Source organism: Procambarus clarkii, chromosome 69 (assembly GCF_040958095.1).
Source record: "Procambarus clarkii isolate CNS0578487 chromosome 69, FALCON_Pclarkii_2.0, whole genome shotgun sequence".
Lineage (NCBI taxonomy): Eukaryota > Metazoa > Arthropoda > Malacostraca > Decapoda > Cambaridae > Procambarus > Procambarus clarkii.
In genome coordinates, this window is record NC_091218.1 from 27,351,802 (window position 1) to 27,365,177 (window position 13,376).

General features: G+C 44.6%; 1 protein-coding gene across 1 annotated transcript; it reads left to right on the plus strand.

The window, feature by feature from the left end:
• Positions 1–2,268: 2,268 nt before the first annotated feature.
• On the plus strand, positions 2,269–4,365 carry LOC123772327 (cuticle protein AMP1A-like). The gene is made up of 3 exons (XM_045765418.1): positions 2,269–2,298; positions 3,806–3,996; positions 4,101–4,365. Exons 1-3 carry the CDS (start codon positions 2,290–2,292, stop codon positions 4,210–4,212), a joined length of 312 nt encoding a protein of 103 aa, XP_045621374.1. The 5' UTR covers positions 2,269–2,289; the 3' UTR covers positions 4,213–4,365.
• The last annotated feature ends 9,011 nt before the right edge of the window (positions 4,366–13,376 follow it).

The window sequence follows — 13,376 nt, forward strand, 5'->3', positions numbered from 1 at the left end:
TCTTGACACTCTGAGAACTAAATTTGACTCTCCAATGATCATGGTAATTCACCTGTTCAACCTGACCAGCAACGCATCCAAAACGGTTACAGCTTTTTTGCTATAAGACGGTATGAGAACCACACACCTTCTTGACAGCAGGGGTTGCAAAACCTTATATATTGTGCACAAGTTCGCGCCCATCTTGAGTATACGTAAATCTCCAGTATTGCCTGTCATTCTCCCTTCCTCCTCCCCCCGTCTTTTATCAGCATGCTAGATAAGGTGGAGGACTGTTCAAGGAAGTTGATCTCTAGTCTAGACCCGCTCTGGTGAGCCTGGTAAGATCACCAGTCTTCAGCAACAAAGAGATGTTGCCTGACATATGCAACATTGCCAATATGCGTATGGCAATGTTGTCAAGGCTTTCTAGCTGGCTCAACTATGTGGACATGTAAAAGTTGGCGCCTGTAACACAAGGTGCTCAGCAATCTGGAGCCTCACGCTGGATGTCCCATTCTGAAGAACATCACTCCATCAACGATCTTACTCGTTGTCTCGATACCGAGACTTACTCGTTTCTCTAACATATTCGTTCAACACGTAGATAAGAGTGAAATGAAGTCATCCAACAATATGAATGCTCAGGAAGTACACGGAAGTAGGCTAAGTACATTGGAATATAGTGGAGTGTGCAGGAGCACATTGAAGAATAGTACACAGGAGAATACTGACGTTACATTAGAGCACATACAAATACGCTGGTTACATGGGAGAACAAGGCAGAGCATAAGTACACATGGAAGGAAGCAGTACAATAGAGTACAAACGAGTAAGAGCTTTGTAATTGTCTTTGGCAAATTCTTATAAGCTTTACCGTATACATCAGTTCTCAGCATATGATTATAATTGATAATTTATTTTACATTTCTAATGGTAATGCGTATGATGTGTCCAAGATGTGGCCGTTGTCAAGCGTTACTCTGGTGGATATTTGTGTCCATGATGTGACCGTTGTCAAGCGTTACTCCGGTAGATACCGTAAACAGAAGACGGAAAGCATTTAATATCTTAATTAACATCTTTATTGACAGAGTTAACGCACAGTTGGCTTCGCTCTCGCCTCTCACTAGGGGGATCCCGTGATCGATTCCCGGTCGAGACAGAAACGCTTTGGGCATGTTTCCTTTCACTGATTGCGACTGTTCACCCAGTTGTAGTTGCCGGAGAGTTAGGCAACTGTTGTGCAAGTGATGAGTCACAATAACGTGGCTGAAGTATGTTGACCAATCCACACACTAGAAAATGAGAGGACGACGATGTTTCGGTCTGTCCTGGACCATTCGACTTGAGAATGGTCCAGGATAAGACCGAAACGTCGTCTTCCTTCATTTTCTAGTTTGTGGATTGCTCAACTTAGGCAACTGTTCTGGGGGTTGCTTCCCAGGAAAGGTAATTAGTTTAACCTTGGAGGGAAAGGATCATTCTTCACCAATACAAACAAGGCACATTTTTGTCACCTGGCGAATCTCCATTTCATAAGTACCCCCTTAATGTCCTTTACGCTATAAGATACATCTTGTCCCTATATGTTGATCCGGATGTGAGTGATCGGTTAAAACATATGAACCAGCCACGTGGATGTTCAGATCCATCCACGTGGGCCCTCAATACACTGGTAGTGGCTACGTGTAGTTTAGGCACGTTTCCCCCCCCCCCCTTACCTTTATTCCGTAATCCTCATCCTTTCCTATATTCCTACCTCTTGGTATAATATATATATAAAAGATAAAAATGGGTATTATGACAGCGGTTACGTTATTCACGGTAAGTGATATGTAAGTCCGTAATCTCACAAAATTGGGGCTTTCCTTCCCCACACTCTTCTCTTGGGGGACTCAGTCACCCCAGACTATAGGTATGTCCTCTCACTCCAATCCAAGGTGATCCCCCTCACTCCCGCCCATAGGTGGGTCCCATAAACTTTGACCATGGGTGGGCCCTACTACCTGTGTCCACGGGTGGGCCCCTCTCACCCCAGCCCACTACTAGAGGAGACAAACTCAGCATTCTATCATGACTGAAGTATAAAAATACATAGACAATCATTTATACATCTCACCCTGGTACCTGGTTAATGATTATAACCCGCGAAAAAAAGGCTACAAGTAAAATTACTAAAACCGAAATGAAAGTTAAAACAGGTTCCCCAGATGCTCGGGTCAAGTCTGCCGTCCCAGCCGAGGTGGGGGTATATATAGCCTTTACCCTTTAGCAGACAGCACACCAAACCATCCTCAAGACGACAACATGAGGCTCGTGAGTGTGGCCAGGACAGAGCAGCTCCTCCTCGGAGGATAACGTTTTATTCTTGTAATTGAACATTAGGGACTCGAAGGAGGGAATTATCAGGGGAAATCGCCAAGTTGTTACGACTATATAGCACTGGGAAGGGGCCAGGATAAGGATTTGGGATAGGACAGGGGGAAGGAATAGTGCCTAACCACTTGGATGGTCGGGGATTGAACGCCGATCTGCATGAAGGGAGATCAACACTACCGTCCACCCCAAGTGGTTAGGATAATATATACAATCTCGAGTTCAAGTGGGGTCGAGATTATATTCATATACTGTGAGCTCTTTTGCTCAAGTTTTGTTAAATGTGCTTATTAGTTCGGTTCAGTTATTTAAGTCAGCCATCCACCTCTAGATAACAGAACATGTGTTGATTCTTGACAGCGTTAAGAAGTCAGTGCCTACCGACACACACTGACTTTAATGCGACGAAATATAATATGGTTTTTCTAAGTTTGTAATTATTTTTGCGAAATTTATAGTTAGTGCATATTTAAGCCTAGACAGGTTGAGATAAGGTGTTTTGGTTACGGTGGCCTCGGGAGTGTCCACAGTTCAGGTCACTGAAAGTTAGTGAAACACGTTTCGAACAATTGTCTCGAGCAGTCAGACTGACAAAGTAGAAAATACGGAGCATTACCGAGTGAGATAGTCCATATTTTGTACATTCACATCATGGTGCCTCCGGCTCTTTGTTTTGACGAAGGGTTAAATGAGATTCAAACTTTAAAGTGAGAGAGATGGTTCAGTAGTGTCCCCGAACACTGTGATTCAGACCACAACTTAGACGATTCGTTACGTCTAAGGTCAGTGTATAAAAGCATGTAGAAAAATCAATAAACAACTGGCTGTATGCACAATTTTCTTCTGACCAGTACTGAATGGTGAATGTACTCATTTGGGTTCCTTAGACAACTCTGTGTTTAATGTCCTGAATTCATTGACGGTAAAATTGGAAGGATCTGAGAGATTGCTTCCATTCTTCAGATCTCCAAAGCGTTTGCTCAAAAATTGGAGTACGGTAAACCTATTTTAAACTGTCAGTATTGAAGTCATATACTGTTATGTTAATTATTCACTACTAGTATTAACAGCATGACGAAAATGTGTCGCCAATTTTGTAATATTTATTGAATTATATATATGATAAGAGTTTAAGGGTTCAGCTTTAATTCTCACACTGAGTCTTCAGCCTGTCCTAAGATTTCCCAAAGTCAAGAAACTGTAGTACTAAAGTATCCTTATCTAAACCTACCAGAGGACCTAAAAAAAGAAAACAGTACTGAAAACGAGACAGATGTCAATTTCGTGAGCCGCTACCCTTTCTAGTACGACAATTTTTGGCCTTAGGTAAAGTATACATCAAAATGTGACGTTCCATTTGGAGGATGGGTTGCAGTCTCAGCAATCATCAGGTTCCATGTTGTCTTCACTTCAGCATGCACCAGTGTACCATCTCTCTCTCCCTCAGGCACTCATCCTCTGCCTGGTCGCTGTGGCCGCCGCCGCCCCAGAGAAAGACGCCTACACTCTGGTGGACGAAAGAACTAACCTTGGAGATGGACGCTTTTCTTACAAATATGAAACCAGCAACGGAATCTCCGCCCAGAAGACTGGAACCCCGGGCGTCGAGGGCCAGAGTAACATGGAAGGCTCCTTCAGGTGATTATCACTTCTCATTTGTTAAGAGCACTTATCAAAATCTGTTTTTGGCAATATTATTATATTATTAACATTTCTAGTAATAAACAAGATTCTTTCCCCAGGTTCACTCACCCCGATGGAACCATCACAGAGATTATCTACATCGCCGACGAGAACGGCTACAAACCCAAGGTTAATCAGCCCACGTTCGACGTTCGCCGGAGCAGGCCCTAAAGTCAAACGTTCTAATTCAACAAATAAGAACGAAGTTGATCTAATCCTCGATCTCGCTGTTACTGACCGCTGCGCTGTTGGTGTCCTCCAGCACGCCGGACCCTCCACATATTCCAGTGTTATCACACGTGTATAATAAATGTTATGTTTGCACTACTATCTCTTGAGTACCCCGCATGGTTTACTTGACATTTGTTGGAATTTAATTGGAATCTAATAAGACGTCATCCTGCTCGTCCCTACTTCCTCCTGTCCTCTCCTATTCCTTCCTGTGCTCTCCTACAACCTGCTACCCTTCTCTACACCTTCCTGCCCCTCCTCTACACCCACTAGTCCTCTCTTGCACTAGCGTTATCCGCTGAGAATACAGGAAAGTTTAATAATCCTGGGGTCAACTGTCAAACTGTTCACTTGTGCACAAGATGCACTCTGTACCTGTGCACATGCTGCACGTCGCATCTGTGCCCAAGCTGGTGTGCTTGTGCACAGCCGGATAGCTATGAGCATCTTGAGGTTATCTTGAGATGATTTCGGGGCTTTTTAGTGTCCCCGGAGCCCGGTCCTCGACCAGGCCTCCACCCCCAGGAAGCAGCCCGTGACAGCTGACTAACCCCCAGGTACCTATTTTACTGCTAGGTAACAGGGGCATAGGGTGAAAGAAACTCTGCCCATTGTTTCTCGCCGGCGCCTGGGATCGAACCCAGGACCACAGGATCACAAGTCCAGTGTGCTGTCCGCTCGGCCGACCGGCTCCCTAAATGCATGCCCAGACTCCGGGTAGCAGTTGATAACCATTTTGCAACATCGTCGCAGATCTAGCCATAAACGTGCATGAAAACATCCCGAAAACAAGGAAATTCTGTTGACAGAGACAAGCCTTCGGATCCATGAAATATCTCTGCCTCTCGGCACCCCAAAATTAAGGTTCCGATGGCATGGGATGAGTCCTTTGTTGTTGCTTTTAGGGCGACGACGACCCATGGACCGGGTACGACCCAAGGATCTGGATTCAGATGCATCCCAGCTACCCGGGTTTGGTTGCATCCCAGCTACCCGGATCAATGAAATGACGAAAACAGGATGGAATTCCCCCACAGTGCTTCTGATGACAGGTATGTGTGCCCTTTACGTCTCTCCACACTCTGCTTTTGGTCTGGTGTTGGTCTTGAGGCCTGCAGACCTCGTGAAGACTATTAAGGTACACTAGATAACTGACCAACCAGCAAGTGTACTTTAGTCTTAAAGATCAAAACTAGAGTAGACCTTCAAGGTTTATAACGCATTTTGTCTGGGCGGGTGAAGCATTTACAGCGTTGTGATTCGAACAAAATTTCGTCAGTGTTCGCTTCCAGAGCACTTGTTCTGGAAGCGTTCGAACGAAATCAGTTATGAGTCGTGTGTAACAGCCCGTCCTCCAAACAAAGACCCAAAAGTGATTCCATGCACCCGCTAAACCCACTGTTTATGAATGAAAAACGGTTTACACACGACTCACAACTGATGACATTCGAACACTTCCGGAACAAGTGCTTCACTGACGAATTTTGTTCGAACCACAACACTGTAAATGCTTCACCCACGTACTACAAATACAAATAATCGCCAACAGAACCTAAACACCTAACCTATCCTATCCCTATATATGGACAATATGCTAATATATTATAATATTAATTTATATTTGAGAAAATTCCCGTTTTGAATGAACAGTATGTAAAAATTTATGAATGCGTACTGTGGGGTCGACCGCTCAATGTAGCGGACTTCAGTCGGGGACGTGTTGTGTGTAAACCGCTTTTCATTCACAAACAGGGAGGTTTGGCGGTGTATGGAATCACTTTTGGGTCTTTGTTTGGAGGAGGGGCTGTGTTATTGTTATAAATAGCCACCTGGTGCTTCGGAGCTCATTAACTCTTTAGTAATTGTAAACAAAGCCGCCAAAGATAGAGAAAAAATGTACAGGTTCGTAAGTGCTTGCGTAACTGCTTCGTGAATCTGGCCCCGACTCTTGGTTCTTGATGATGATTATGGCGTTTAGCAACCCGTTCTCGCATAGAAAGAACCAAGCTCTTCAATCCAGCCGCCAAACCCCCTTGTTTATGAAAGAAAAGCGGTTAACACACAACCCGTCCTCGACTCAAGTCCATTACATCCAGCGGTCGACCCCACAGACGCAATCATAAATTTTAACATGCTGTTCATTCAAAACGGGAATTTTCTCAAGTATAAATTAATATTATAATATATTAGCATATTGTGCATATATAGGCATAGGATAGGTTAGGTTAGGTGTTTAGGTTCTGTTGGCGATTATTTGTATTTGTAGTACGTGGGTGAAGCATTTATAGCGTTGTGATTCGAACAAAATTCGTCAGTGAAGCAATTGTTCCGGATATGTTCGAACGTCAACAGTTGTAAGTCGTGTGTAACAGCCCGTCCTCCAAACAAAGATCCAAAAGTGATTCCATGCACCCGCCAAACCCCCAGTTTATGAATGAAAAGCGGTTTACACACGACTCGCAACTGATTTCGTTCGAACACTTCCGGAACAAGTGCTTCACTGGCGAGTTTTGTTCGAACCACAACGCTGTAAATGCTTCACCCACGTACTACAAATGCAAATAATCGCCAACCTAACCTAAACACCTAACCTATGCCTATATATGCACAATATGCTAATATATTATAATATTAATTTATATTTGAGAAAATTCTTGTTTTGAATGAACAGCATGTTAAAATTTATGAATGCGTCTGTGGGGGCGACCGCTGAATGTAATGGACTTGAGTCGAGGACGGGTTGTGTGTAAACCGCTTTTCATTCATAAACAGGGGGTTTGGCGGGTGGATGGAATCACTTTTGGATCTTTGTTTGGAGAACGGGCTGTAACACACGACTCACAACTGTTGACGTCCGAACACTTCTGGAACAAGTGCTTCGCTCACGTCATCTGTTCGAACCACAATTCTATAAAAGCCTCACCCACGAACTTAGGGAGTTGTTTGCTATTTTGGTCGCTAGGTGGTGTGGGCGTCCCTGCCCTACCAGTTTTGTTTTTACGGTGTGGAGCTAGTTACGGCCCATCGGGTTGTTATTAAGTTCGTGGGGAAGGACGAGTACCGGGACTTCCTCCGTCGGTACGGGGGGCGTACGTTGCCGTTGCTAGACGATGCCGGCTCTGTGGCGATTTCGGACCGCAGTGGTGCCCTGACTTATGTCAGTATCCATGGTGCGCCCCTGGAATTCCCTGATGACCTCCTCCGGCGTTACTTCGGGGGGTTTGGTACTGTTGTCAGTGTGCGGGTGAATACGCTCTTCTCGGGGCGATATGCTGGGAGGCGTACAAACATTCGCACGTTGGGGATGCGCCTGCGGTCGGATATACCTTCTTCTGTCCGGCTTATGGGGTACTACGTCCGGGTGTATTATGCCCGTCAGCCTCGTACCTGTTTCTGGTGTGGCCTGTTGGGACATCAGGCTGCCGGGTGCTCTGAGGCCCCTGCTGCTCCTGTCAACTTGTTCCGCGACGAGGATTTCCCGCCGCTCCCTCTGGAGGCAGTCTCTGGTGATGTTGATGAGGAGGTGTGCGTCCCGTTCGCTGCTGCAGCTTCCCCGGCGGCGCCTGCCGTTCCTCCGGTTGTTGCCGTCCCTCCTCCGGTTCTTGAGGTACCGTCGGTTGGTCTGCCTGATCCTGTCGCTGTCCCAGCTGCTCCCGTGGGCCTTCCTGGAGCTTCCTGTGTGACGTCGCTGTCTTCTCCCTTGTCTTCTGATGGTGCGCCTGGCCCTGTGTCCGTGACTCGGGTCCCGGATGTGCTTGGTGCTGGGGTGGCTGCGGAGCCTCCTGCTGTGTGTGGCCCGGTTCCCCCTGTGGTTGAGGTTGCTGCCGTCCTGGCGTCGGTTCCTTCGGCTCGTGGTACCCGTGTTTTTGGGTCACTTACCGGCTCTGACGATATCCGGCCGGTGCCCAAACGTTCCCGGCGTTCGTCTTCTTCCTGGGCCGACGTTGGTGACTTCAGTGACTGTGGAGCTTCGGATGTTGACAGTGTGGATACGGATGCGTCGATGTCTCCGCGGTTCGTGGTGGCGGAGGTCCATGTGCCTGCCGGTGCTGGTGCCTGGTGCCCGGATATTATGGCGTCCCCGGTGGATGGACGAGACCCTTGGCAATGGGTGCTCTGGGAGGCGTTTAATGTAAGGTTCCGGCGGGCCAAGTTCCCGGGCAAGTTTGTGCTCTGATTTCCTGTGCATTTGCTCTGACATGCTGTGTGCCCTTCTGGCTGTTTGTTTGCCCTGTTCTATTATGTGCTTCTGCCTCTCCCTTTGTGCGTAGCTTTGCCGTGTGGCATATTTGTTTCTAGTGCTTGGCGTCACTCGTTTCGCGTTTTGGCTTGGCATTTCGCCTTTCCTGGCTTTGCGATTCACCCTTCAAGGGTACGCCGGGGCGCATCCGATCCCACGATCGTCGTCGCCCCTAACTCAACAACAACAACAACAACAACCCACGAACTTATAAATAAAAATAATTACCAACAGAACCTAAACACGTAACCTAACCTAACCTACGCCAAACTATACATAAAATTTGTATGTATTAATATATTAATTTATATATGAGAACAAACCAATTTTTAATACACAGTATGTTAAAATTTTTGAATGCGTCTGGAGAGGACGGCCGCTGCTTTAAACAGCCTGGCGTGAGAACGGGTTGGGCGTTTATTGGGAAATAATATCCGCCAAACACACACAACGAAACTACGACATTGCTACAACGTTGCTACAACGTTCGAACGAGCTTTAACACCAAACAATTGTAACAACTAATATAGCAAGCTGTAACAACGTCCAAATACGTCATAAAAACGTTATACTAAGATGTAACAACTTTATTACAAGTTGTATCAAGGGAATCAAAGGGACCGTTACGTTGTGTATTTGCAGGGATGTTGCATGATATCATACATACGAAAGTCAGTTTACTTTATATATATTAAAGTAATACTTACTTGGTAAATATTATAGACCTTTAAATTAAATAGCGGTAATTGTATTATAATCAGTGTTTTTCTTGTTTTTCATGGAAGAAGATAGCTTGAATTTTTCAACCTGATAACTTGAATTCTCGTTTTTATCGCTAACAACTTCAAGGTAGTAGATATACGTACTAACGAACACCCGCCCTTACCTTGCGGTTACCTTGCGTTGGTTCCGAGGATCGACGTCCTCATCCCCAGGTCTCTGACCTAGTCTCCAGGGGCCAGATTCACGAAGCAGTTACGCAAGCACTTACAAACCTGTACATCTTTTCTCGATCTTTGGGGGTTTTGTTTACAATTATTAAACAGTTAATGAACTCCGAAGCACCAGGAAGCTGTTTATAACAATAACAACAGTTGATTGGGTGGTTTTCATGTTTGTAAACTGTTTAATAAATGTAACCAAAGCCGTCAAAGATTGTGGAAAGATGTACACGTTCGTAACTGCCGAGTGAATCTGACACCTGGCCCCTGGTTGATGGTCTGGTCAACCAGGCTGTTAGACGCATCTGATTGCAGCCTGATGAATGAATCACAGGCCGGTTGATCAGGTATCCTTCGAAGGTGTTTATCAAGTTCTCTCCTGAACACCGCGAGAGGTCGGCTAGTTATGATGCCCCTTATGTTGGAGGGAGAGTGTTGAAATATATCCTATCCAGAGAGTCGGCCACCAACAGATGGCAGCACTGGTGCGATATTCTTCTCCCCTTCCCATTTTCTGTTATCACTTGTTTACAGATCGCCAGCATTCAGGAGCTGCGGAGACCATTGATACCATCATCGTCTTTTCAAACAAAAAACAAACTTGCTCGCTAAATGATATAGTAATCAAGGCACTAGTAAATGTCCTTACATACATGATCAGTCAAATCACACAAAATATTACTCATTGAAAACATATAAACCATCTAAAGAATGTATATACAAATAAGCAGTACAAACATTGAGATTAAAAAAGAAGGTAATGTATCGACTTACACACTGACAACAGTAATTACTGCAAAACTCACATTTAACACAGCAAAAAGTTTTCATTACATATCAACCCACGTTGGTGTGTAGGAGCTGCAACACTGTCAACAACAACACCCACCTTGGTGTGTAGGAGCTGCAACACTGTCAACAACAACACCCACGTTGGTGTGTAGGAGCTGCAACACTGTCAACAACAACACCCACCTTGGTGTGTAGGAGCTGCAACACTGTCAACAACAACACCCACCTTGGTGTATAGGAGCTGCAACACTGTCAACAACAACACCCACGTTGGTGTGTAGGAGCTGCAACACTGTCAACAACAACACCCACGTTGGTGTGTAGGAGCTGCAACACTGTCAACAACAACACCCACGTTGGTGTGTAGGAGCTGCAACACTGTCAACAACAACACCCACGTTGGTGTGTAGGAGCTGCAACACTGTCAACAACAACACCCACGTTGGTGTGTAGGAGCTGCAACACTGTCAACAACAACACCCACGTTGGTGTGTAGGAGCTGCAACACTGTCAACAACAACACCCACCTTGGTGTGTAGGAGCTGCAACACTGTCAACAACAACACCCACCTTGGTGTATAGGAGCTGCAACACTGTCAACAACAACACCCACGTTGGTGTGTAGGAGCTGCAACACTGTCAACAACAACACCCACGTTGGTGTGTAGGAGCTGCAACACTGTCAACAACAACACCCACGTTGGTGTGTAGGAGCTGCAACAACAACAACAACAACACCCACCTTGGTGTGTAGGAGCTGCAACAACAACAACAACAACAACACCCACGTTGGTGTGTTGGAGGTGCAACACTGTCAACAACAACACCCACGTTAGTGTGTAGGAGCTGCAACACTGTCAACAACAACACCCACCTTGGTGTGTAGGAGCTGCAACAACAACAACAACAACACCCACGTTGGTGTGTTGGAGGTGCAACAACAACAACAACAACAACAACAACTCCTACCTTGGTGTGTTGGAGGTGCAACAACAACAACAACTCCTACCTTGGTGTGTTGGAGGTGCAACAACAACAACAACTCCTACCTTGGTGTGTTGGAGGTGCAACAACAACAACAACAACAACTCCTACCTTGGTGTGTTGGAGGTGCAACAACAACAACAACAACTCCTACCTTGGTGTGTTGGAGGTGCAACAACAACAACAACAACTCCTACCTTGGTGTGTTGGAGGTGCAACAACAACAACAACTCCTACCTTGGTGTGTTGGAGGTGCAACAACAACAACAACTCCTACCTTGGTGTGTTGGAGGTGCAACAACAACAACAACAACAACAACAACAACAACTCCTACCTTGGTGTGTTGGAGGTGCAACAACAACAACAACTCCTACCTTGGTGTGTTGGAGGTGCAACAACAACAACAACAACAACAACAACAACTCCTACCTTGGTGTGTTGGAGGTGCAACAACAACAACAACTCCTACCTTGGTGTGTTGGAGGTGCAACAACAACAACAACACCCACCTTGGTGTGAAGGAGCTAGAACAACAACAACACCCAATTTGGTGTGTTGGAGCTGCAACAACTTCTACAGTTGCATCTCTATTGTAGATTTACAGATCTACAGTTGCTATTGAGTAGTCTCAATAAGGAAGGTGGAGGTTAAGACCTCCAGCTTTTCCATTAACATAAACCTGCATGACGGAAAGCCAAGAAGTGATATTATAGTCATGACTCTCTACGGTCCTGAAAGAGAGTCATATGCAAGCAGAAAATCTTCATGTGGTACTATAAGCTTTCAGATTCACATAATTTTTTTTTAACATTTTGGTAATTATTTACTTAGAGCAAAATTTTCATTTGTGTTTTCGAGTAATCATATTGGAAGTAATCATGACTCTGGCAAGGAAGACCTTGCCAGAGTCATACAGTGGACTGACAAATAGCTGTTAGAGTTCAACCCCGACAATTGTAAGGTAATAAATATGAAAAAAACTGATACAGACCAGAATAAATCTACTCCAGAGGCATATATAAACTGGTGAAATATCAGCAGTATATGGGAAGCTAGTAAACGTTAGAACACTTTTTAAAAACGCTAATAACGAGTCTCTCCAGGCAATCTATGCAGTATATTTGAGGCCAATATTAGAATACGTAGTATCGACATTCCATTTACGAAATAAACTTGAAAAAGTGCAGAGCTTTAAAATAAGACAAATGATTGAATTAAGTGGGGCCTAAGCTAGGCAACAGAAGGAATATGATCATAAATAACACAGTATAGGAACAGACAAGGCAGAAAAGGAGAGACTTTTTATTATTTGGGAGAGAATAGACACGAGGACGTAGAGAGGCTAGAGAAGCAACTAAGGTGAAGAAATGTAAGGAAATTCTCGAATTATTTGCTAATGGTCTACAAGTGGAATGTACTGAAAGAAGTCGTGGTAGAACAGTTGGCTTTGTTTTTAACACGCAGTCGGGGATCCCAGGTTCGATACCCTCAGGGAACAAATGGTTGGGCACGCTTCCTTTCTCCTAATTTCTCCTGTTCACCTTGCAGTAAATATGTACAGGAAGCTAAGGAAATTGTTGTCGGGCCAACTCCTGGGAAAGGTCAATAGTTCTGGTTTGTGGAGACCTCGATATAAGCCTAAAGTAATTATATATATATATATATACACTGCCTATTGTCCCTGAAAAAACGAATTATGATTATCAAGGTACCTCCATTCACAACTTCAAGGCCAGATACGACAAAGTACTCAAATGTAAGTAGGTTAATGAAGGCACTGGGTACAACAAGGTTAAATCGCATCTAGTCCTTGTAACTGTGAGGTAATCAATACATTTGTGATCACATGGATATGTCTTCACCACTCAGGATCGTCCCAAAGGGAAGTTACATCTTCCACAATAAGTGATCACTGCCGATTTTAATCCTTTTAACTTACCCCTATTAACATACACCGGTTTTACTGACTTCTGTTTGATATTACTGAATTATAACATTTCTGTTGCGCTGTTTAAACTCAAATTCGTCTTCTACAAGTAGATTGTTAGGTCTCTGATATTTTCAAAATTGTTAATGTGAGTTTTCTCTTCTTATTCTTATAATTAATATTGATTTATATACATCATTGAACTTTTACGAACGATGC